Here is a 26346-nt window from a genome sequence, read left to right on the forward strand (position 1 = left end):
ACACAGAGCCTCCAATGATTCTGCATACATGCACATAGTAAAAACAATTGTCTTGTTGTCCAAATAGCTATGAAAAACAGGTCATAGAACTGCTAAAGGTGCTGCATGACAGGGACAAAATATAAATATAAAAAAACAGAAAAAGGAATAAAATGCAAATCAGAGACCCTGAGCTGCTGGTTTTTCATGCTGGGTACTAACGATTGGATACAAGGTGTCTTCGGATGGAAAGAAGATGTCAAGCGCTCCATGGCAAGCTCCACATAGAGAAGATCCATGTGTCTTGAAAATTAACTGGCGAACGATTCATTTGTGATAGCACTCCCTGACTTTTTAATTTAGTAAGTGAAATGTCACAAAAGATTCTGCATGGGTCAAGTAAAAATAGATGCTTCTATCCTCAAGCTTGCTCTTGCAGCTTGTTTTCTTTTCGGATAAGCTCGGGCCATGCTGTTTGCATTGTAAGAGAAGCAACGGTTCCTTATACTTAACTAAAGTCTGCAAGTGGCTTCAGTTGATGCATTATATATAATGTCTGTGTATAATTTTAGTTATAAATTTCTCTAGAATTTGAAATTATATATATGATTATATGTAACATGCAGGTTCGCATGATTATAAATTTCTTTAAGAAAGACAGATCGGGTGAAACAAGCTCGGAAGACTGGTTTTTAAGTTTCGGAGAGAGACGTCTCACTGTTACGTAGTCTTAAGTCACTGCACATACAGTTTTTCCATAAACTTAGAGGTCTCCCAGCAGGTTTAAAGCATGTTGCTCTATGTGATTTTCATGTCAACCACGGATGGCAAGGACCACACACTGACAGACTATGAATGCTTGGGATAGCGTACTTCACCGATCTTGTGTACATCTATAATTGCACACTATTATATATGCCATAAATCAACTACCGCAAGTGATGTAAAAGCATTTTAAGAGTGCAGCGCATGTATGTGGATAATATGGCGAAGCACAAACAGACCAAAAGGAAACAAATTGTTGAAGATGATATGTGTGCACGAAATTCACTGAATTTGTTTTGATAGCTGGTTTATGAAACTTGTTTTGATGGCTGGAACTTCATATGAGCTCATCGAACGCTGCCTAGAAACAGATAGAAGCCAACAACTATGCATCAAATTGACAGAAAAACAGCAAATATCGAACGTGCTAACATTATCATGTAATTGGAGTAACAAGTAATCCCAGAACGATTATGCCCTAGAAATCATTGCATTGCCTGATGTGTCAGTTTCCAATTCTCACATCTATACCTTCCGTATGCATAATTGTGGTTTAAATTTGAAAATGTGCACAACGATATGCAGAGATGGTAGGTTCAGAATATGCACTTGAGGTACCTTCGTACGTCGCGAGATGGTAGCCCACCGCCTTGGAGGAGAAGTACGCCGTCGAGCTGGGTGAGGGGCACCCGCGTCCTCGCTGCGGGAAGGGAATCTTCTTCCTGGAACACGGCATCCGGGAACACAGCGTCATGGAGGCCGGCGACTTGGAGGCAGGGCGAGCTGGGTACGGCAGGCGGCGTCGGCCAGCGCTGGGACGGTCGGCGTCCACTATGGAGGTGAGGGGCATCGACGACGACCGAGCTGGGTACGTTGGGGCGTTGGCCTGCATCGTTGGATGATGATATGAGTATTTCTACTTCCTCTGTCTGGAAAATGTAACATGTATTAAAAGGCAAACATATATGAAAAATTGAGTTTATGTAGCAGTAAAACACACAGTATCCATAACAGCCCCAACAAACTATAAGAAGTCTGGGAGGTGAGCAATAGAAATTACAGTACACCATTTTAAACATAAAATAACGTACATGATTACCCAACCAAAAAGTACACAAAAGTATGCAGCCATGTAACATAACACTCAAAAGTTGATTAATATACTCACTACTGAAAATTTAATCTTTTTTAACACACACTATTTATATATGCAGCCCTCTTCTGTAGATGGGGAAGATAGATTCACCTACAGAAACACATAAAGTTTAGAGTGAGTTCTTCAAGATAACTAAGTTATTCTTGGACAGGATTGTGCGTCCCAACCAGTCAAGTTTACTTCCAATAATTAAGAGTCAAAGGGAGCCCCCCACGCTTCGTGTAAATCAAAACAAGCGAGCTGAAGAGAACATAAAAACTATGCTAAAACATGGATGCAGTGACAATGTTGTTCTCTTGCGACACATGTGACCTGTTTTATATGCGATATCTAATTGGACTTGATTGATAGAGTGTCAAGTCAGGTTTGGGTTGCGTGTATGATGGTTAAGGTGGATGGCGATATCCAATTGGACTTGATCGATGGAACAATTTATTTGAGCTTCATGGAGAAGATAAGCTAATTAAAAAGTAGAAATTCTTTACTTGGTACCATATATGGTCATTTGAACACAATACTATGTATAATGTTTATACTATGAACACAAGCAGCTGACCATTTATGCATAACATCGCTAGCACATGCATATGTGTAAGCCATCTTAAGGGGTATCACACTGGTGGAAAAATGGCCTTCGGTCGCGGTGCGCAACTGCCATTAGTCGCGGTTGCGCAACCGCGACCTATTATTCGCGACTAAAGGTCCCCCTTTAATCGCGGTTCCTTACGAACCGCTACTAAAGGCCCGTCCACGTGGGCGGCAGGCGAGCGCCAGGGCGGAGGACCTTTAGTCGCGGTTCTTCTCGCCAACCGCGACTAAAGGCCGCCGCAGGTTTAGGGTTTTAGCCCCCTAACCCTGGTTACTTTTTAAGTTGTATTGTTTTATTTCTTTTGTGTTTTATTTTAATTTTGAAGGAGTTTCACATATTCTACGGTATACATGCATATGAATGTACAATTTCAAACAAATTTGACATTAGAACCAAAAATAATTCAAGAGGAATATACAATATATATTCAATATCGGATGACCACATATACAATTTTGAACAAGTTTCCATACATAATTTATAAGTGCATATAAAGTTCTACGTCCTCTACATAGTGTTCTCCTCTAGGATCGATGACTTGGTTCGCCAACCATCCAGCTAGTTCCTCTTGAAGTGGTCGGAAGCGAGCTTCTGGACTAAGCGTCGCCCGGAGGTTAATCCTCTTGAGGTTGTTCTCGGACGGCTCCCGCTCGGTGGTGTATCTCCGGATCCTCTCACAAACATAGTATCCACATAGATTGGTCCCCGGTGGCTGAATATCCCCGAGGCCCGAGTCTTTGCCCTTTTAAAATGTAGCTCTTTTTTAATTCACCGACCTTTTGATCTACGAACCGTCTCCAAACCCTACGAGGCAAAGAAAATTAAATGAACAAGAGAGTTATTAATAATTACTTTTGATATTAGGAAATGATGAACGAAATAGGCCGATCGATATAGAGCGCAAATGAATGAAAATAATTACTTTTGCATCATTTTTCTCATGTCGGACCAAAGCGCCGAATCCATATTCAGAGAGTCGTGGACGAGAACTGTGGAGTTCTGAATTTGAATTACTAGCGAGAATCCGGTGGAACTCGCGGACACGATACACGCACGATCATGCATAACTCATCGATTAGCCACATACCATGCCCGGAGTAAATAAAAGAGAATGTGCTCAAGACAGAAACACTCACCCAAAATGGTAAGGAAATAGAATATCACTTTTGAGTTCCTGTTTTATAAGAAACCGCCACGAGTCTGCCTCCACGTCCTTGGGGTAGTGTTCTAACCTATATGAATTAACGATGTGTGGGTCAATGAACCCAACATCATGGATGAGCCTTATTCGCATTTCCCGCTTCTTCAATCTGCATAATAGCGTACACAACAAGATAGTTAGGACAATATATATATATATATAGTGCAGGCAATGAACGAGATGGGGTAGAAATTAATAAATCACTTACAGAACATAGCAACTGATGATAGATTTGTCGAGCTCGCGCAGATTGAACAGCTGGAACAATTCATTCTTTTGAATTGTTATAGAGTAATGTTTGAAGTGATGCTCAGGTCTAACTTCCGCATAAATATAGTCTTTGGCGTTTTTAAGTTTTATGTAACCCTTGTACCAAATTAGCAGACCTTTCATTTGTCGAGGTAGATCCTTTTCCTGCGCAGGCTCGACGAGAGGCCCATTCTCCACATATGTAAATACTACGTCCTTCATTGGCGCCTCATCAAGGCCTAACAGTGCACGAAGAGTGATACCTAAGTTGGCCGCTTGTTCTGTGGCACTCGCTACAGTCAATCCATGTGCTGCCGCAGCTGCTATGATTGCGGGGTCATCCGGATCGGCGGCTTGCACTATGAGCGGGGCGATCGATTGTTTACTTTGTTCCCCGAGCTGGGCAACTTCTTTCCCCCTTTCTAATTTTTGCTTCTCCTGCTTCTCCGCCTCCTCCTGCGCCCTCCTGAACGTGAGTGCTTGCCTACGAAGTTCACGCTCATAGTCGTCAGGGAGATTCTTCGCGGCTTGGGACGGTGTGTTCAAAAATGACTTAGCCCACTTCTTTTGCTCATCAGAAAATACTGGCTTGGGCTCGCCCTCTATTTTCTTCTTGACGCTCGCCTTCCATTTCTCTAAATCAGCAGCCGCGCCCGCCTCGACTTCCTCGGCACTACTTTCCCAAGGCCTCGTGGGGAGAGGCTTCAGTGATACCTCCGGTACCTTTGTTTTCTTAGGTACGTAAGGGTCCGGGTTAATAACCCAGGACCGCTTACGCTTCTTCGCCGGAGGTGGATTGGGGGCGGTACCGGTGTCCGATCACCCGCCGGACGGAGGACTGGGGGCGGCGTCGGCCGACGTGAATGAGGTGTATTAGGTGAAGCACCACCACCACCACCGCCACCGCCACCGTCACCGCCACCGCCACCGCCACCGTCACCGCCACCGCCACCACCACCACCGTACGGGGGTGGACTTGTTGGCGCCTCGCCTGGAAACTTGATAAATTTCTTCTGCCATAGAATGAACTGGCGCTTGACATCTCCAAGTCTTTTCACCCCTTCGGGTGTAGCAATGTCAATGTCCAGGTCCTCAAACCCTTGGACTATCTCCTCCACCGTGACACGAGCATAGCCATCCGGAATGGGGTTGTTGTGGTGGAGTGCTCCAGGTGGTAAAGCACTGCCGATGGCTACCTTCATGGACATGTTCCCGATAGGATAATACAGATGACATGCTTTCATCTCCTTTATATCGTCCACGGGGTAGCGAGGAGGCTCCGGTGCAGTAATTTCGACCACCAGCTGAGGCTCCGGTGCAGTAATTTCGATCGTCGGTGCACCAGCCGGTGAGGCCTCCGTGGAAGCCACGCTGCTTCTTCTCCGCTGCTGGCTTCCGAGATCCATTGGATGATCTTCATGCTGCGCCCGAGCTGCATCTCTTTCGGCTACTAGTACACTCACGGTTTTCTTCATCACATCCATTTCCGTTACCAACTTCGCCACAACATCCGCATCCCGATCCATCTTTCTCTTACGGCTCACGTAACCGTACGGGTCATCGTTCTGGGGGAACCCTAGTTTCCACGGAATGTCCCCGGGCATGCCTCGTACACGTCCTCCGTGTTCAGGATTCCCGAGGGCTTTTGTCAGGGCGTCGTTCTCTCTATTGAACTTGATCCTCCCCTCTTGAGCATCCCTCATTGCCTCAATAAGCTTTTGGGTTGGTTTAATTATTTTGCCCTGATAAACACACTCCCCTGTCTCCGGGTTCAGCGATCCCCCATGCCCGTACCACTAGCTTTTGGCCCTTGGGTCCCATCCCTCCGTACCTGGACGGATTCCTCGCGTCCTCAGCTCGTTCTCCATCTTCTCCCACCTAGGCTGCCAAAGCGATACCCTCCCTGGCCCCATAATATGATTGTACTCCTTCTTGGCCGCATTCTCGCTTTTTTTTTTCGACATTTCAAGGAACTGCTCCGATTTCTTTTGCTTCACAAATTCTGGCCAATCATGTTGCAGTTTCTCATATTGTCCTTCGAAAACCGGAGTCTTGCCCTGCTTGACAAAGTTATGGGCTAGTTTTTGCTTGTATTTCCGGAATGCGTCGGCCATCTTAGAAAGAGCGAACTCGTTTGACTAGCTTGTACCTCTCCTTGTTTTCCTGAATCTTGTTACCCGCCTCATCTTTTCTGCGGTATTCCGGAGGTAGAACGAAATGTTCTATAAGCTTGTTGAAGCAATCTTTTTTGTTCTCTCATCGACAAAAGTGAAACCAAGACGTGCCTTCTTTGGCTCATTCCACTCCTCGGACGGTGATCGAGACGTTGTCTCTAACAACGGCTCCGCATTGGCCGATAAACTTGGTGGCGTTCTTGCTGGGCTCCGGCGGCCTGCCGGTTGCTTCCTCGACAACCTCGATTGTGCATGTTTCGTTTGGTTTCATCGTCTTGGTTGCGCCACGCTTTGACGACGACGTACTCGATTTTTTCGACGATCCGGCCGAGGGCTAAAATAAGAAAGAGAGTCGCGCGCGTTAGTACACACACATTTATTCAAATCAGTTAGTTGTATCACCAGACGCTCAATATGTATATATATATACCTCGGTGCCGGAGGTGGTTGCTACTTCCAATTGAAGATCGTCGTTTATCGACGTTTCTTCGGCATCATCTTGCTGACGGCGCCCTTCATCTTCACACTCAAGGTTCGGATAAGAAGAGATATCATCTTCTTCTTCTCCGGTCGGCACAAATGGAATATCGCCTTTTATGATGCCGAACATATGGTCTTCAGCGTCCGGATCATAGTTGTCCATAATCGGGTCAGCTCTATCGTCCGCCATATGTCAGTCCTGAAAACATGTAGTCAAAACAAATTAATTAAGTAAAGAAGGGGGGCGGTGGCGGTGGCGAAAGGGCGGTGGCAAAAGGAGAGGGCGAGGAAGGGGTGGGAGAGGGTGTCGCGGCGGATTCATCGGACAAGTGCCGTGGCGAGGGGGGGAAGGGCGACGTGAACCGGTTGGGCAAACGAGAGACGGCGCGGTCTCGTGCGCGCGCGGCGCGCGCGGCCAGCGTCTCGTTGTGCGTGCACGGGCGGCGACGACTTACGGCGGCGGCCGGCGGAGGTGGCGGTTATAAGTTACAAAGTTTTAAGTTTTTTGTTATAAGTTACAAAGTTTTAAGTTTTTTTGTTAAGTGTATAGTTAAAATTAAAAATAACAAACAATTCATTAAACAAAATTTAACAATTTTAGTTTACAATTTTAATTAACAAATTTTTGAGTTAATTAATAAAAACAAAAAAAAAATGGAGGCGCCGGCCACGGCCCCTGCTTCGTCTCTCTCCTCCATCTCGATCTCCTCTCTGTACACTAGCGCGCGGCCGCGCGCGTGGCCGGAGGCCGGCGGCGGGCCGGTGAGAGCGGCGCGCGCGGCGACGACGTGAGGGCGGCGGCGGCGAGGGCGGCGCGCCGGCGGCGGCGCGGCGAGGCGCGCGGCGCAGAGTACACGTGCGCGGCGGTGACGTACGGGCGGTGCCGACGGTTGCGGCGGCGGCGAAGGGCGACAGCGGCGAAGGCGAAGGCGACGGCGGCGAAGGCGAAGGCGACGGCGGCGAAGGCGTCGGGCGTCGGGCAGCAGCGGGCTTCCCGTCGAGGGCGGCGGCGTCGAGGAGCGCAGCACTCTGGATCGCGCGGAGAAGAAGAAGTGCCGTGGCGGTTCGCGCGGCGAGTTTTTATAGGACCCCACCTTTAGTCGCGGTTGGGGTCACCAACCGCGACTAAAGGTACTAAAGGCTTTTTTTCGCCCCTTTTGCAGTTCCCGCGGAAAATGGCCTTTAGTCGCGGTTGGCCAGGCCAACCGCGACTAAAGGTATTTTTTCAAATTAGTTTTCTTTTTCAAATTAGTTTTCTTTTTCGAATTACTTTTCTTTTTCAAATTACAAATAATATATCAAAAAGTAAAGAAAAATAAAACTAATTCATTTCAAAATCTGAAAAATACATATAATATATCAATAAATTCAGAAAAATAAAACTAATTCAATTCAAAAACTTAAAAATACAAATATTATATCAAAAAATTCATAAAAATATAACTAATTCAAATCAAAATCTTAAAAATACAAATAATATATCAAAAAATTCAGAAAAATAAAACTAATTCAATTCAAAATCTTAAAAATACAAATAATATATCAAAAAATTCATAAAAATATAACTAATTCAAATCAAAATCTTAAAAATACATATAATATATCAAAAAATTCAGAAAAATAAAACTAATTCAATTCAAAATCTTAAAAATACAAATTATCAAAAATTCATAAAAATAAAATTAATTCAATTCAAAAGTTCGTTGGCCCCCTCTTCCCGCCTCTTTCCGCCGACCCTCTTCCCTCCTCGTCTTCCCGCCATTTCTTCCTCGTCTTCCCGCCTCTTTCTTCCCGCCAATTGTTTCCCGCCAATTTCTTCCGGCCTCTTTCTTCCCGCCAATTTTTTTCCCGCCAATTTCTTCCCGCCACTTTCTCCCCGCCTCTTTCTTCCCGCCTCATGTCTTCCCGCTCCCATTTTTCCCGCCATTTGTCACTACATATAGGTAGCCCGGCTTGGCCAAGCATCACATCTCTACAATCTCTCATCACTCTCTCATGGCTTCCACCGCACCCACTCTAACCTACCAGCGAGGTGGAGGAGCTTTGCGCTCGAACTACCCTTGCCCTCCGGCTACCGCGTCCCCGCCGGCCGGAGCCTAAGCGCCGGCGGCGTGCCGGTCCCTCCCGTCCCTCGTGGTACTGCGCGCCGGCGGCCATCACGAACCACTACTACCTCGACCTCACGCCGGAGCAGCGGATGAATCCCGCCGGCATCCCGATAACCAGCATACTTGGGACGCCTTCTTCATCAATCGGCGTGAGAGGGCGCTCGCCGGTATGAGGAGGACGGTCCGCCTCCCGGAAACTTCCACGAGGCAGGCCGTCGGCTATGGTGGTACGGCCGGACTCGCAGAGCGTCATGGACTAGATCACGGCCGGCGATATCCCTCGCCTGCGCTACCCTCGGCTTCGAGCCACGAGCGCCGCCCGACGACAGCGACGACGACAGCAGCGACGACGACGCCGGCAACTTAGAAGGCGACGACTACCAGTACAACGGCGGCGGCTATGAAGACTACGAGTATGCATATTATACGCCTAGGCAGGAGTATGACTAAATCACTCCAAATTTCATGTATGCAGGAGTATGACTTAGTCACTCCAAATTTCCTATATGCGGGAGTATGACTTAGTCACTCCAAATTTCATGTATGCGGGAGTATGACTTAGTCACTCCAAATTTCATGTATCATCGGTGCTATCTCGAGTCAATTGAATCATTCGAAAATGGACACCAAACACATCACGGGTAATATAATTCACATGATTCATTCAACAAAGTTTGGTACAATAAATTATTACACATCATTTCTTCCCTTGTGTCCCCGCTTGCTTACGATTGTGCCGTATCCATGGAGCATCCTCATCATTTAACTTAATGCTTGGGTCGGTGTTCACTTTGAAGGGCGGAATTTCAGCAAACATATTATAATCTTCCGACATGTCTGTCTTGTCCTCCACTCCCACGATGTTTCTTTTCCCCGAAAGAACAATGTGGCGCTTTGGATCATCGCATGATGTACTGATCGTTTTCTTATCTTTCCGTTTCCTCGGTTTGCTACTCATGTCCTTCACATAGAAAACCTGAGCGACATCTTTCGCTAGGACAAATGGTTCGTCAAGATAACCAAGATTGTTGAAATCCACCATTGTCATTCCGTATTGCTGGTCCACCTTTACCCCACCTCCTGTTAGCTTGAACCATTTGCACCGGAACAAAGGGACCCTAAAGGATGGTCCATAGTCAAGTTCCCATATCTCCTCTATGTAACCATAATATGTGACCTTTTGCCCATTCTCGGTTGCTGCATCAAAGCGGACACCACTGTTTTGGTTGGTGCTCTTTTTATCTTGGGCGATCGTGTAAAATGTATTCCCGTTTATCTCGTACCCTTGGAAAGTCGTTATAGTCGAAGATGGTGTCTTGGCCAACATGTACGACTGATCTACAACCTTATTGTCACTCATTAAATGTTTTCTCAACCAACCGCCGAAAGTCTCCATGTGGGCCTTCCTAATCCAGGATTCAGGCTTCCTGTGGTTGTCCGAGCATAAAATATTCTTGTGTTTCTCAAAGTACGGAGCCACCAAGCTGGAATTGGTCGAACCGTGTGGTGTGCTTCGGTCGGAGAATGGCCGTCCATACATATCATTGATTTCCTTCCGATCGTGCCTTTTCCACTTAGTCTCCCCTCGTGCCGCGATTGAGGAAGACCAATCGGCTTAAGGTCAGGAACAAAGTCAACACAAAACTCAATTACCTCCTCATTTCCATAGCCCTTGGCGATGCTTCCTTCCGGCCTAGCACGGTTACGAACATATTTCTTTAATACTCCCATGAACCTCTCGAAGGGGAACATATTGTGTAGAAATACAGGACCGAGAATGGAAATCTCATCGACTAGGTGAACCAGGAGGTGCGTCATAATATTGAAGAAGGATGGCGGGAACACCAACTCGAAACCGACAAGACATTGTATCACATCGTTCCGTAACCGTGGTATTACTTCCGGATTGATTACCTTCGAGAGATTGCATTGAGGAATGCACATAGCTTCACAATGGCTACTCGAACATTTTCCGCAGGAGCCCCTCAAAGCAATCGGAAGCAATTGCGTCATAATCACGTGGCGGTCGTGAGACTTCAGGTTTTGGAACTTTTTCTCCGCCATGTTTATTATTCCCTTTATATTGGACGAGAATCCTGACGGGACCTTCATACCGCTCAGGCATTCAAAAAAGATGACCTTCTCTTCTTTGGTCGGAGCGTAGTCGGCACGACCTTGAAATCGTTCCGGATGCGGGTCATCGTGGTCTTTCAAACTTTGTCTGGTCCTCGCCGTGCTTCCTTTGTATCATTTGACTTCCCATACACGCCCAAGAAGCTTAGGATGTTCACGCAAATATTCTTCGTAACGTGCATCACGTCGATTGCGGAGCGGACTTCTAGGACTTTCCAATATTCTAGCTCCCGAATATAGATTTCTTCTTCCACATGGCTACGTGCCCGTCAGCTCCCTTCGGAACCGATTGTCCGCCAGGACCCTTTCCAAAGATGACTTTCAAACCCTTGACCATATCAAATACCTCAGCACCGAGTGTGTTCCGCAGGCTTCGGCCGGTGATCTGCCTTGCCGTTGTAATGCTTGCCTTTCTTTCTTATCGGATGACCTTTCGGAAGAAATCGACGATGCCCAAGGTACACGTTCTTCTTACAATTTGGCAAATGTACACTTTCAGCCTCATGTAAGCAGTGCGTGCATGCATTGTATCCCTTATTTGACAGTCCCGAAAGGTTACTAAGAGCAGGCCAATCGTTGATGGTTACGAAAAGCAACGCTCGTAGGTCAAATTCCTCTTCTTTGTGCTCATCCCACACACGGACACCAGGTCTGCCCCACAGCTGTAAAAGTTCATCAACTAATGGCCTTCGGTACACATCGATGTCGTTGCCGGGTTGCTTCGGACCTTGGATGAGCACTGGCATCATAATGAACTTCCGCTTCATGCACAACCAAGGAGGAAGGTTGTAGATGCATAGAGTCACGGGCCGAGTACTATGGCTGGAGCTCTGCTCGCCAAAAGGATTCATGCCATCCGTACTTAGACCAAATCTTATGTTCCTTGCGTCAGCTGCAAAATCTTTGAACTCTCTCGTCGATCTTTCTCCATTGCGTTCCATCTGCGGGGTGTCTCAACTCCCCGTCCGACTTACGGTCCTCTTTGTGCCATCGCAACAACTTGGCATGCTCTTTGTTCCCGAACAGACGTTTCAACCGTGGTATTATAGGAGCATACCACATCACCTTGGCGGGAACCCTCTTCCCGGGTTTCGGCCCTCAACATCGTCACCAGGGTCATCGCCTCGATCTTATAACGCAATGCGAGTGCATACCGGGCATTCATTCAAATTCTCGTATTCACCGCGGTAGAGGATGCGATCGTTGATGCATGCATGTATCTTCGTGAACCTCTAAACCTAGAGGGCAGACAACCTTCTTTGCTTCGTACGTATCGGCGGGCAACTCGTTATTCTTTGGAAACATATTCTTCAACATTTTCAGCAAGTTTTCAAATGCCGAGTCAGCTACACCCGCTCGTGCCTTCCATCTCAGCAGAATCCGAGTGTGCAGCCCAGCTTTTCGGACCATCATCGCATCCGGGTACAGCGCCTTCCTGTGATCCTCTAACATGCGATCCAAATTCTCCCTCTCTTTTCAGTTTCGCAGCGTCTCCGTGCATCGGCAATGGTCCGACCAAGATCATCAACGGGATCATCACGTGCCTCTTCTTCACCTTCCCCTTCACCTTCCCCTTCACCTTCGAGCATCCTCCATGAAAGTATCACCGAAATGAGCAAGATAGCTTTCATCGATGAAATCGTCCCCTTCTTCATCATCTTCCATTATAACCCCTCTTTCTCCATGCTTGGTCCAACAATTATAGCTTGGCATGAAACCGTGCCGAAGCGAGTGCAGCTGAACATCTCTTGAGGAAGAGTAACCCTTCCGATTCTTACATTTAACACATGGACAGATAACAAAACCCCCCGCTTGTTCGCATTGGCCACTACGAGGAAATCTTTCAAACCCGCACTCGAACTCGCTCGGAGAGTCGGTTACCGTACATCCATTGTCGATTCATCTGCATTATTATAATATAAAATATATAATTAACCATCATGCATTTGTTAAACTAACTAGCTACAAACAATATAAATTAAACAATGAACTACACACACATGCACATTTTATCAACGACACATCAAAGGTTCAAGTTGCTAACCGCGATCGAGGAGGAAAAAATAAATGAGAAAGCTCAAGTGTGGCTCCAACACTTCATATCATGTTTGTTTCATGCTCTTGGGGCATTTCATCAAACACCTTATGTGCATAAGAGGAACCAAAAGCAAACCTAACACCCACTTGTGAAGAGAATGGCACCAAATGGCTAAGTGTTGGCTGCTGGGTGGGTATATATAGGGGAGGGGCTTTAGTCCCGGTTGGCACTGGCCAACCGCGACTAAAGGCCTTCGGGCACTTTAGTCGCGGTTGGCACGGCCAACCGCGACTAAAGCCCCCCACGTGCACCGGCTGGCCACCGAGCGCCCTAGGCCCAGGCCTTTGGTCGCGGTTCGCCTCCCGAACCGCGACTAAAGGTACCATTAGTTGCGGTTCCTGCAGCGTCGCGACTTATGGGGCTCACCCGAAGCCTGTTTTTCCACCAGTGTCAGAAAGGAAAATCAATGCATTCGACCAGTCGGAAGCACCTAACCTGATGCACAGAAATCGGAAAGGAAGGTTGTTTAATTAGCACCTTGGCCAACCAATGGCATCAAGAAACAGTGCGTGCCTACACCACCCATGGTTGCTCTGTTGCATTCTGCTGAAGCTACAGATTCATCAATTAAATCACCATATCACAATTTAGACGAGAAAACCTATCTCCTGTCCAATATCAAATATGATGGCATATATTAGCAGAAAGCAGTAATCTGAGAATACACACTGTGCTAGAAGAGTAGAAGAAAAAGGAATAAATGTTCATGAGATGCAGTCCACCACACTAAAGCACCACCCAACATATGCGTTTCCAGGGGTTCATGATGATTATTAGAAAAAAGAGGAAAAGGAGAACGAAGGGAAGACAATATCTCACCTCATCCGCTCGGGCTGTAGGACGGGATCGGGCTGGAGGTGGTCGGCCAGGCAGCGGGCCTCTCGCGCCAACCGTGGGACGACCCGGCGGCGGCGCTCGGCCATGCCGTCGAGCCGGTCGTGGGAGGGACAAGCGGGAGGGAGCAAACGGCGCGGCGGCTCGAGGCCTGGGGGCGGCGGTGGAGGGCAGGGGCTGCGATGGTGGGCCGGCCGCGAGCGTGCGGGCGCGCGAGGAGGGTCGGGCCGGAGCAGGCGGGGGGAGGGGCGAGGCGGCATCGGGCCGAGCGAGCTCGACGGAGGGCGGGGCGGAGCGCTGGCCGGCGGCGACGGTCTGCGTGGGAGCTCGGCGGCGGTGTTCTGCGTGAGAGGCGGCGGCGGGGGTCAGCTGCGTGGGGCGCGTGGGGATGACATATGACAAGCGGCTAGGGTTCGATGTGGGGAGGAGGTCGGGCTGTTGCTTCCTTTTTTTTTTGGTTTTCCGAAGCGGTATTTTCACTTATCGGTGGCACGTCTACGTAATTATCAAGCCAAACATTAGATCGACCAACCGCGCCGTTGGATGTAGATTGAACGGTCAGGATGTTCCCAATCTCCTCACCAAACGCGTTGTATGACGTACGACCAACTGGAATATAATAGTAAAGATCCTAAGCAGGTTTAGAGGATTCTACAGCAGTTTTATGTTTCTTCTTCTTTTTATAAGACGTATTCCTAGTATCATTAACTCGTTGAGAATCTTGTTCAATTCTTTTGGATGTCCTTCAGGATATAGATGATCCTGAGTAGAAACACCACTTCTAGTTCTTATTTCATAAGCATGCTTTTCTCTAGAAGCATAGCAAATCTTTTTGCACTTCAGTGAGCTGATCAAATTGAGTTTAAACCATATGGAAATGTTTAACAAGCATTTTAACATCATTAGAGGTTCTTTCCACAATATCATGCAAATTATTGATAGCTCTAAAATTTTCCATTTGGTGATGTTCCACTATCTTATTAAAATTATCTTGCTTAATAATATAATTATCAAATTCATCTAAGCATTGATAAGGAGGTATAGATTAGGGAATATCTCTATTATCAAAGCGTTGGAGAGAGTGTACCTCAATAGTGGAAGAATGAGGGATTGGTTTACATAATTCTTCTGTAGGTGGTAAATTATTCACATCTTCAGATTTAATACCCTTCTCTTTAAGAGATTTCATGGCTTCCATCATCACTTCATCATTTAATTCAATCATTTCCCTTTTCTTCGGTGTTGGTATTGGCTCCGATGTAGTCCAATCATCATAATTATGTCCTATTTTAGCCAATAATTCCTCAACTTCAGCCGGAGTTCTTTTCCTGAAAACACAATCAGCACAACTATCCAGGTATGTCCTAAATTCAACGGTTAGTCCATTATAAAATATATCAAGGAGTTCATTTTTAGCTAACGGATGTTTAGGTAATGCTCTAATTAAAGAACAAAATCTTTCCCAAGATTCAGGCAATTTTCTCTCCATCTACCTGCACAAACTCAAAGATTTTCTGCAAAGCAGCATATTGAGCACTAGCAGGGAAATATTTATGAAAGAAAGAATTAACCAAACCAATAGGACTATCGATAGATCCAGGAGACAAATTATCATACCAAATTTTAGCTGCTCCTTTCAGAGAGAAAGGGAAAATTTTAGTGACAAAGTAAGTGCATATCTTAATATCATCGGAGAATAAATTACTCAAAGTAGAGAGTTCATTCATATGTTTCATAGCACTTTCATTTTCAGTACCACAGAAAGGTTCTTTCTCAACAATAGATATGTAAGATAAATCTAGAGAGAAATCATAATCCTTGTCTCTAATATTTATGGGAGATGTGGCAAATTTAGAATCAGGAGACAAATTATATCTAACAGCTCGTCTTGCAAGAAGATTTCTCATAGCACTTGCATCTCTAGGAGCATGACATTCTTCAATGAAGTCATCATCAAGTTCAATATAAGTTTCATCAAGATCATCACTAGGATTCCCCCTAGTTTGAGGTGAACTAACGGTGTAATAATATTTTCAGCATTTTCAATTTGCTTAGCTCTAGCAATTGTAGTATCTAGGAAAGGACCTAACGAACCACTCTTATCAAGCACAGTAGAAGCATCGTCAAAATCATCATGAGTATTATCAGATTCAGCAGAAGTAGAAGTAGCATGTGGTGGAGTAAGAAGCTTACTCATAAAAGATGGTGAATCAAGAGCAACGGAGGTGTTCAGAGTTATACCTCTTCTTGTAGTGGATGTCAATATAGGGAACTTTGATTCAGGAGCTTTCCCCATAATGAATAAATTGCAGCGAACAATAATATCACCTTCAAGTGGGCTTGTAAATAAAGCTATGCTCCCCGGCAACGGCGTCAGAAAATAGTCATGATGACCCAAAAGTATAAGGGATCGCAACAGTCTTCGAGGGAAGTAAAACCCAAATTTATTGATTTAACACAAGGAGAGCCGAATAATATTTGTAAGCCTTAGCAAGTGAGTTTTCAATTCACCTGCATCTGAAAATAGACTTGCTCGCAACAATTTATCAGTAGTAACAGTTTTAAGGCAAAGGCAGTAGTGAATTAGCAACAGTAGCGAAATTAAAACAGCAGTAGCGATGATTGCAGTAGACAGCAGGATTAAAATACTGTAGGCACAGGGATGGATAAACGGGGGTTGCATTCATGAGAGAGTCCATGTAATAGCAAGACATAGGCATTGCAAGTAATAATGATAAAAGCATCATAACATAATATATCCATAGGCGTGTGTTCCTATTTAGTCGTGCGTGCTCGCAATGAGAAACTTGCTCGACATCTTTTGTCCTACCAGCCCGTTGCAGCGGGGCCTCTACGGAAACTACTATTAATTAAGGTACTCCTTTTAATAGAGTACCGGAACAAAGCATTAACACTCCGTGAACACATGTGATCCTCACATCATAGCCATCCCCTCCGGTTATCCCAATTTAAAGTCACTTTGGGGGCTCAGGTTCCGGATAACAATATGTGTATACAACTTGCAGATATGATCAAAAACAATAATTATCCTCATGAATCAATAACATGTTCAGATCTGAGATCATGGCACTCGGGCCCAAAGTGACAAGCATTAAGTATAGCAAGTTGCAACAATGTTAAAAAATACTAACAACGGATACTAGGCACTATGCCCATAACAATATTATAGCTATTAGATGAACATTTTCATCCGATCTCTACCATCCCCTACATCCTACAGCGGGGAATTACTCACACATGGATGGGGAAATCATGGGTGGTTGACGGAGAGGCGTCGGTGATGGTGATGGCGGGTGATCTCCACCAAATCTCCGTCCCTGCAGGGTGCTAGAACGGAGCTTCTGGTTCCCGGATTGGGGTTTCTGATGGCGGCGGAGCAGCGTAACTCTTTCTGGAAAAACGTCGAACCCCCCTCGGTTTTCAGGTCCAGGGGCTTCTTATAGTGTGAAGAATAGGTCGAAGGGGTGACCGAGGCGGCCAGACCACCCCTTGGCGCCGCCAAGACCTGGCCCGCGCCGTGGGCCCCTCGTGGCCCCCCTCCGTCTCGTCTTCTGGTTCCGGGAGTCTTCAGGTGAAATATTGGGTTTTCTATATTTTCCGGGAATTTTTCCGAAATTTGGATTTCTGCACAAAAAAGGAGACACTAGAGCAATTCTGCTGAAAACAGCGTTAGTCCGCGTTAGCTGTATTCAAAACACTCAAGATAGAGGGCAAACAAAAGCAAAAGTGTTCAGGAAAGTAGATACGTTTTGGACGTATCATCCTTCTTGCCAGCAGCCTTCTTCACCGTCGTATTTCGATCTTTCGGTGTTATGACTGCTACAGCTCGGTACGCGATGGCGGCGACATCAAGGTTTGGGCGGGAAACAATAGCGACGAATGAAGAGAAAAAAGAAAGTCAGTGGAAACAGTTGTTGTGTCAATGACACGGCTGGCTCGCCAATTACCACATCACCATCGCGTTGCGTCTAACGCGATTGCAAGGAGCCATATGCAGCGGGGCGACCTCGAAGTGCCAGACATGGTATTGAACAGTGCCGGACTTTGGAGCGCGGCTTTCTATTCGAAGTGTCTCAAATCTGCTATGTGCATGCTCAGTCAAGTCTATATCGTGCAATTGCATCGTGATTCATAGATATGAGTTGCAAGTTGAACTGTAACTAGCTTTTTTGTGTAAGTATAATTGCAACTGATTTTTTTAGTTGCAAATTTGAATGCAACTAAGAGAAATGGTCTGGCCGTTAAATTTAATTCGTGATTCCCGCTAGTCATGATTGCAACATGGGTTTTAATTTAGATATGATGACATCATTTACTGAAATCGAAGTTAGTTGTCGGCTCAAGATCTGGTCACACCTTTTTTTAGCATATCAGGCTGCACGGTGACAAAGTAGCCGTCTCTGCAAACTACTACCTCCATTTCAAAGAATAAGCCGCACACGTATTCCAAGACGAACTTTGACCATAAAAATTGAGCAACAAAATCTTGATTATATTGTATGTATATAGTATCGTTGGATTCGTATTGAAAAGCACTTTTTAATGATGCTAATTTCATACAAATAATCTTTATCTATTTAAAGTAATTCTTGATCAAACAAAAAGCTCATAAAACGAGGACGCCTTATTCCTGGCAACAGCAAGCAGCCCACTGTTTTTCGGCGCAACTGGTGAAGCCACTTAGCACATCCATCACGAGGAAATTAATAACTCGCTACGTTACAAACCTTGGTCACCGGAATTGTTTCATAGCAACCAAAAAACGAAAAATGCTGCATCAATCACTCGATCTTCTGCATCAAAAGCCGCATCTAAATCTCCTCCAGTCCCTCCGAGAAACAGCGTGTGCATTCACCACAGGATAAGCCAGTCTTCCTCCTCCGCTCCTCCAAGAGCTATCACAGTTCTTGGGGAGAAAAAAGATACTCCATGGCTACTACTACCAGAGATGAGCCGCAGCAGCAACCCCTGCGCATCCTCTTCCTCCCCTACTTCGCCCCTGGGCACCTCATTCCAGCGGCGGACATGGCCGCGGTATTCGCCGCCCGCGGCGCCAGGTGCACCATCCTCACCACGCCCGTCAACGCCGACATCATCCGTCCAGCCGTCGACCGGGCCAACAACGCAAACCTCCATGGCACCGAGTCCGCCCCAGCCATGGCGATCGACATCTACGTCGTGCCTTTCCCCGACGTTGGGCTCCCTCCGGGCTTCGAGAATGTCAGGTACATGACCCAGTCCCACGGACCAGAGTACTATGGCAAGTTCCTCCATGCCGCGCTGCTTCTCCGGGAGCCCTTCGACCGGTTACTGGCCGCCAGCCGCCCCCGTGTCGACGCCGTCGTGACGGACAGCTTCTTCACCTGGTCCCCCGACGCCGCCGCAGCGCACGGCGTCCCGCGGCTCGTGTTCCTTGGCATCAGCGTCTTTGCGCGGTCCTGCTTCGAAAGCACGCTGCGCAACAACCCGCTGGAGGCTTGCCCAGACGACGATGAGGATCCGGACGCCTTCGTTTTGCTGCCTGGGCTGCCGCACCGTGTGGAGCTGAGGAGGCGGCAGATTTTGGATCCCCGGAAGCGGCCGTTGGAGTGGGAGTTCTACGAGAGCGCCAGCGCGGCGGACCAAAGGAGCTTCGGCGAGGTGTTCAACAGCTTCCGCGAGCTCGAGCCGGGCTACGTGGAGCACTTGCACACCACGCTCGGCCGCCGCGCGTGGCTCGTCGGGCCCGTCGCGCTCGCCGCCGACAGCAGGGACGCGTCGGCCGCGACAGGAGGCGACGACATCGCGGAAAGCTGCCTCCGGTGGTTAGAGGAGAAGCCAGCAGGCTCGGTGGTGTACGTCTCCTTCGGCACGCTGACCACTTTCTCGCCTGCCGAGCTGGCCGAGATCGCCCGCGGCATTGACCTCTCCGGCAAGAACTTCCTGTGGGTCATCAGTGGCACCGAATCATCGTCGGAGTGGATGCCTGAAGGCGTCGCTGAGCTGCTGGCACATGATGACCGTGGCTTCATCATCCGAGGTTGGGCGCCGCAGACGCTCATCCTGAAACACTCGGCGCTCGGCGGCTTCGTCACGCACTGCGGGTGGAACTCAGTGCTGGAGGCGGTGAGCGCCGGCGTGCCAATGGTCACATGGCCGCGGTACGGGGACCAGTTCCACAACGAGAAGCTTGTGGTGGAGGTGCTCAAGGTAGGCGTCAGCGTCGGCGCCAGGGACTCCGCGGCGGCCATCGATACCCATGAGGTGATCGGTGCTGAGGTGATCACTGCATCCATAAAGAGATTGATGGACGATAGTGTGGAGGGCAATGCTTTGCGCAAGAAGGTTCAGGAGCTTCGTACAATGGCGACAAAGGCGTTGGAGAAGGGTGGATCTTCCTACAATGATGTTGGACGACTCATGGATGAGTTGATGGCTCGCCGGAGCTGCCCAGAGCAACTCCTTGGAAATAACAGCTCCCGTGTCCCTCCCGAGCGGGCGATCCGGGAGGAACCCTAGCGCCGCCAGCCTCAACCCCTCCTCCCCCGCCGCCGCTAGAGGTCCTGCCAGCGAAGCCCCCGACGGTGACAGCGATGGCGGGGCCTTCTCCCTCGCGGGCAGGCGGTTCTCTCTCTTGACGGCGGCAGCGCGTGGGTTATGCTGCCGAGTTTTTTAGTTTCTTTGAAGCTATCATGAGTTCAATCTGCCGATTTCGCAAAAGAAAAAGTTCAATCTGCCGAGTCCAATTTGTTATATATGAAAGCTATCCTATGTGACTCATTTTCTTTTGCGAAACACAACATGTATTTTTTCTTTTTTCCAAACACAGACCATTTTGCTTTTCCACTTACGATCTATTATGGAGATGTGTAACAAAAAAAGAGGTAACTTATTGATACATACCCTTTCTCAATACGAAGTGACTGCGAAGCAATATGTAGATACTATAATCAAATCAATAGCAAGAAAAGTTCTACTAGAAAATGGATTTTATTTGAAGATATCATAACCGGAAATAGATATAAAGTAGTCTTTGAATATATTAAAGGAAAGGATAATTGTTTGCCTGGCATATTCTCTCGTTCATCAATTTTGCGGAAATGAAGGGGGAATTAACTTCAATGGAATTGAAACATTCTCATTCAGAGCTAAAAATAATCTTCGAATATTCCCTCCAAATTCATACAAATTCAAGCATGCATGCTGGAGATACTTACACAATTATAATTATGATTTAGATTAAGAATTTTATTATCATTACTATTTTTATTTATATATATATAACTTTTTTGAATTTCAAAAATTTATCAAGCATTCGGGTATAGGTCCTCCATGCCTGAATAATTGATAGCAATATCAATTTAAATTGTGATAGGATGGATTTGGGCTGGTCCTTCACGCCCGAATTATTGATAGACATATCAAAATTATTGAATTATTCAGGATGTTGGGAGTCTTCCATTGTGTCGTCCTTTTTATTTAGGAGCTCATCAAAGTCATCATACTCTTTCTTTATTTTATCAAATTCTTTTTTCACTTCTTCTTTCACTTCTTCTTTAACTTCATTTAATATTTTTTGTTTTATTTCCTTTTTTCCATTGTGGGTATATTTGTTGAAACTTTTCTTCAACCTTTATGGCAATATATTGGACGTCAAGAGGATCGTCTCCCTTGACCAAACATTCTTTGTATGTCTTGTTTTTTTATGATTGTCCATATTCCTTTACCTTTGTGATAGGTATTCCCACTGGATTCATTTTATTCCGAGCCATCTTATGCTTTTGGATATATTCTTTTGATTCTGGCTCTATATGGTGATTGGTCCCAAAATATTTCTTGCAAGAGAGATAATGCTTCTTCAATATTAGTATATTTCTTCCATGTTACTACTGCTGTATATTTTGATGCTGCTTTTTCTTCAATTATTTTTCAAATGTTGTGTAAATTCTAGGTGTATTTCCATCATATGGGATGTATAATGGTTTTACCTCTGGTATTTCAATATTTTCTGGTGAAGGTACTTTCCCATTCATCATATTAAAATATTCAGCAAGGCTATTTAGGATTGATAGAAAATATCCCTTATCATCTCTCTTGTTATTATATTGATACCATAAATTGTCCAATATAAACTCTTGCATATTATCGAGGACAATGTAGTCCTTTGGCTTGAATTTATATGAATTTGGACGGAATATTCGAAGTTCATTTTCGGCTCCGAATGAGAATGTTTCAATTCCATTAAAGTTCATTCCCCTCTTCATTTCTGCAAAAGTGATGAACGAGATAATATGTCAGGTCAACAGTTATCCTTTCCTTTAATATCTTCAAAGACTACATTATATCCATTTCCGGTTATGATATCTTCAAATAGAACCCACCTTCTAGTAGAACTTTTCTTGCTTTTGATTTGATTATAGTATCTACATACCCTTTCTCAATACCAGCCCAAATCCATCCAATTTAAATTGATATTGCTATCAATTATTCAGGCGTGGAGGACCTATACCCGAATGCTTGATAAATTTTTGAAATTAATATATATATGTATATATATAATAATAATAGTAATGATAATAAAAATTCTTAATGTTAATCCTAATCATAATTGTGTACGTATCTCCAGCATGCATGCAACCCAAACAAATACAGAGATTCTGCATGAAGACGAGAAGAAACCAATCAAGAAAAAGAGAGGGCCACAAGTTCCAAGACACAATAATAGTAGTCTACAAAGGCTACATCAATAATATGAAGTCTACAAAGGCTAAGAGCATAGGTTTGGTGGCACATATGACAGCCATATAATGTTCTCTCGTGAATTTTTTAAGAGTAAAGAATCTACAAAGGCTGCCACGAATGCATGGCACCTGTCTCTCAGCATGTCAATAATTTATGTAAATATTGTGTCACGTAATGTCATGAACAAAAGCACCACATGTGTTCATGATGCAGCAGCGAGAAGAGCCACGATGGCAGTACAGAAGGCCCTCTTCTTCTATTAAAGGGGAGCCTCACTTGCTATATCTAACTCTCTGCTCTTATGGATGGTGGTATGCTTCTGCTTGCAATTGCTTGGTGTCCTTCTTGTGAGGCATGGTTCTCCTTTTATAGAAGGAGAGGGCCTTCTGTACTGTCATTGTGGCTCTTCTCGCTGCTTCTTCATGGACACACGTGTTTCTTATGTGCATGATACTACGTGCCACAGTATTTACATAAATTATTGACATGCTGAGAGACAGGTGCCATACATGCGTGGCAGCCTTTGTAGATTCTTCACTCTTCAAGAATTCACGAGAGCACATTGTATGGATGTCATATGTGCTATCAAACATATGCTCTTAGCCTTTGTACATTTCATATTATTGTTGTAGCCTTTGTAGACTACCACTATTGTGTCTTGGAACTTGTGGCCTTCTCTTCTGCTTGATTGGTTTCTTCTCGTCTTCATCCCGAATCATCTCGATTCCTTTAGGCTGCATGCATGCATGCATGTTGGTGATACTTACACAATTGTGATTAGAATTAAGATTAAGAAGTTTATTATCATTACTATTATTTATTTTTTATATATTTTAAATTCCAAAAATTTATCATGCATTTGGGTATAGGTCCTCCACGCCCGAATAATTGATAGCAATATCAATTTAAATTTTGATTGGATGGATTTGGCCTAGTCCTCCGCGCCCGAATACACATAACACTTCTTTAATTTTAATCTCACACATAAGATTAAGATCACCTGTTAATACATTTTAAGCATATGTAGATTAACCAGACATGTGTTTGCGTAAAGTATGCATTTTATTATTCCACCTCTGTATGTGAGTATCACTAGCAACAGATCTTTCCCAGACCCTCTTGACCATGTCATGGAAACCTTCCCACTGTATGTATCCAAGTTCGAATTTGAACCGGCGAGTAGCTAGCGGTCTAGGTATTCCAGTGGTCAACAGGATGGGAGCATGGTCCGACAGACCTACAATATATATGTTATAAAGCACGTACGACCATAGAAAATTTCGATTCCTAATGGGTATCCATCAGTACATGATTTAGCTTTTCGTATGTACGTTCCGAAAAACTGTTTACCTAAGTAAACTGTTTTCCAGTCATTAAAACCTCTCTTAGATCCAAGCTGTCGATAACTGCATTAACAAAAAGAGCCAATAATTAACAAACCTACCCCTGCTCTTCTCGACCGACAGATTGTGACGTCAGTAACCCGTTGGAGTGGCCTGGTCACGAGATCCCAACCTGTGGACCTTATTCACAATTTTGTTCTTTAGCAACTCCAATAATTCCTCACGCTCCAAGTCTTCCTCTTCAGCTCCTCCGAGACTCCTAGTTCAACGACCAGAAAAAGGCAGCAGATTATTTCTTCCAAAGCAACATTCACCGCAGGAGTAGAACACTACGTGTGTTGTCAAGAAAGAAGAAGTGCATCGCCAGCACGTATCCATGGCTACCAGCGATGAGCCGCGGCAGCAACCGCTGCACATCCTTTTCCTCCCCTTTTTTGCGGCCGGACACCTCATCCCGGTCGCCGACATGGCCGCGCTATTCGCCGCTCGTGGCGCGAGGTGCACCATCCTCACCACGCCCATCAACGCCAACACAATCCGTCCGGCTGTCGACCGCGCCAATCTCCATGGCACCGACTCCACCTCGGCAGTCGAGATCTCCCTCATGCCTTTCCCCGACGTGGGGCTCCCGCCGGGCGTCGAGAACGTCTCGGCCTTGACGACGTTGCAGGTAGACTACAGCGCCAACTTCATGCAGGCAGTGCAGCTGTTCCGCGAGCCCTTCAAGCGGTTCATGGCTGACAACCACCCCGTCGACGCTGTCGTGTCGGACAGCTTCTTCACCTGGTCCGCGGATGCCGCCACGGAGCACGGCGTCCCGCGGCTCGTCTTCTTTGGTAGCAGCGTGTTCGCGCGGTCCTGCAACGAGAGCTTGCTTCGCAACAGCCCGCTGGAGGCCACGACAACTTCCCCCGAAGAAGACGACGGCGGACGGCTCGTCTCCCTGCCGGGGCTGCCGCACCGAGTCGAGCTGCGGCAGAGCCAGATGATGGACCCCGGGAATTATTTGTGGGAGTTCTTCCAGAGCAACAACGCAGCCGACCAGAGGAGCTTCGGCGAGGTGTTCAACAGCTTCGAGGAGCTGGAGCCGGACTACATGGAGCACTTCCGCGCGACGCTCGGCCGCCGCGCGTGGCTCGTCGGGCCGGTCGCGCTCGGCACAATGGACACGGCTGCAAGCGGCACCAAGGGGAACGCACTCCCGCCAGGGGACGGCTGTCTCCGGTGGCTAGACACGAAGCCGGCCGGCTCGGTGGTATATGTCTCCTTCGGCACGATAAGCAGTTTCTCCCCTGCCGAGCTGCGCGAGATCGCCCGCGGCCTTGACATCTCGGGCAGGAACTTCGTGTGGGTCATCGGTGGTGGAGCGGCCACCGTCGACGACTGGATGCCTGATGGGTTCGCCGAGTTGGTGGCAGACGTCGACGACAGCCGCGGCTTCGTCATCCGAGGCTGGGCGCCGCAGAGGCACATTCTGAACCACCCGGCCCTCGGCGGGTTCATCACGCACTGCGGCTGGAACTCGGTGCTGGAGGCCGTGAGCGCCGGCGTGCCCATGGTCACGTGGCCACGGTACGCGGACCAGTTCTTCAACGAGAAGCTCATCGTGGAGGTGCTCAAGGTGGGTGTCAGCATCGGCGCCAAGGACTACGCGTCATCTCTGGAGGCCCATGAGGTGATCGCCGGCGAGCTAATCGCTCGATCTATCACGAGGCTGATGGGCGACAGCCAGGAAGGAGATGCTATACGGAAGAAGGCTAATGAACTCGGTGTCAAGGCGAGGAGCGCCGTGGAGAAGGGCGGGTCTTCGTACGGCGATGTCGGACGGCTGATGGACGAGTTGATGTTCCGCCGCCGGTGCTCCGTCAAGCTAGGAGAAGAGGTCCGGGCAGCAGATGGAGCTTAATTCACCCGTCAGTTGAAAGTTGGCATTTTTTCGTCAGTTAGTTAGTGGCCCGTTAATGCTGTTGTACCTTGCATGTCGCTAGCTACTAGTAGCACAGATCACGATCACGCTCGTGCCATGTTTCCAGCTATGGTGCATACCAATGTGACATGTCCATCAGTGGTCAGTCCATATGTAGTGATGTACCTTAATTGCACCAGTGTCGATCTTGGCATCTTGCAGACTTGTGACTATTTCTTTGTCTTCTGTGGTTATATTGCCCGATGGTATCCCCGTGTAAATGAGGAAACTTAAAGTGGAGCTTGGGTGGCTATGAGCAGAAATTCATTAGCCTCCCGGACATATAGGTTCCAACCACCTAAAAAAGCATACTTTTAATCATAAAAAATAAATAAAAGATTTCATATTTACATCTTGACAATCTATTTCTGTTTGTAAAGTTTCGCGAAAAGCCGATACTTTTTATGGTCGATGTAAAAAAAGACAAGTAATTTTGTCTTTTTTTTTACACAGTCCAAATGACAAGTCAATTTTTCATGGAAATATTTTGTACCCACATAGCATGTGAAGATTTACACGTGAACCGTCT

General features: G+C 46.5%; 2 protein-coding genes and 1 long non-coding RNA gene across 3 annotated transcripts; 2 read left to right on the forward strand and 1 right to left on the reverse strand.

Moving 5' to 3' along the window:
• Nucleotides 1-1803: 1803 nt before the first annotated feature.
• Nucleotides 1804-13847, reverse strand: LOC124691404. Its single transcript, XR_006998935.1, has 3 exons — nucleotides 13752-13847; nucleotides 13410-13540; nucleotides 1804-1990 (listed from the first exon to the last, which is right to left on the reverse strand). It is a non-coding gene; the product is annotated as an uncharacterized LOC124691404 (long non-coding RNA).
• Nucleotides 13848-18699: 4852 nt separating this feature from the next.
• On the forward strand, nucleotides 18700-20285 carry LOC124689317 (scopoletin glucosyltransferase-like). Its single transcript, XM_047222866.1, has one exon. The coding sequence runs from the start codon at nucleotides 18717-18719 to the stop codon at nucleotides 20283-20285; it is 1569 nt and encodes a 522-aa protein (XP_047078822.1). The 5' UTR covers nucleotides 18700-18716.
• Nucleotides 20286-24227: 3942 nt separating this feature from the next.
• On the forward strand, nucleotides 24228-25757 carry LOC124689318 (scopoletin glucosyltransferase-like). The gene has a single exon (XM_047222867.1). It carries the CDS (start codon nucleotides 24228-24230, stop codon nucleotides 25755-25757), a length of 1530 nt encoding a protein of 509 aa, XP_047078823.1.
• The last annotated feature ends 589 nt before the right edge of the window (nucleotides 25758-26346 follow it).

Source organism: Lolium rigidum, chromosome 2 (assembly GCF_022539505.1).
Source record: "Lolium rigidum isolate FL_2022 chromosome 2, APGP_CSIRO_Lrig_0.1, whole genome shotgun sequence".
Taxonomy (NCBI): domain Eukaryota; kingdom Viridiplantae; phylum Streptophyta; class Magnoliopsida; order Poales; family Poaceae; genus Lolium; species Lolium rigidum.

What these genes read in the sequence shown, in the direction of transcription:
- LOC124689318 (XM_047222867.1), top strand. Translation starts at nt 24,228, where the DNA reads ATGGCTACCAGCGATGAGCCGCGGCAGCAACCGCTGCACATCCTTTTC.
- LOC124689317 (XM_047222866.1), top strand. Translation starts at nt 18,717, where the DNA reads ATGGCTACTACTACCAGAGATGAGCCGCAGCAGCAACCCCTGCGCATC.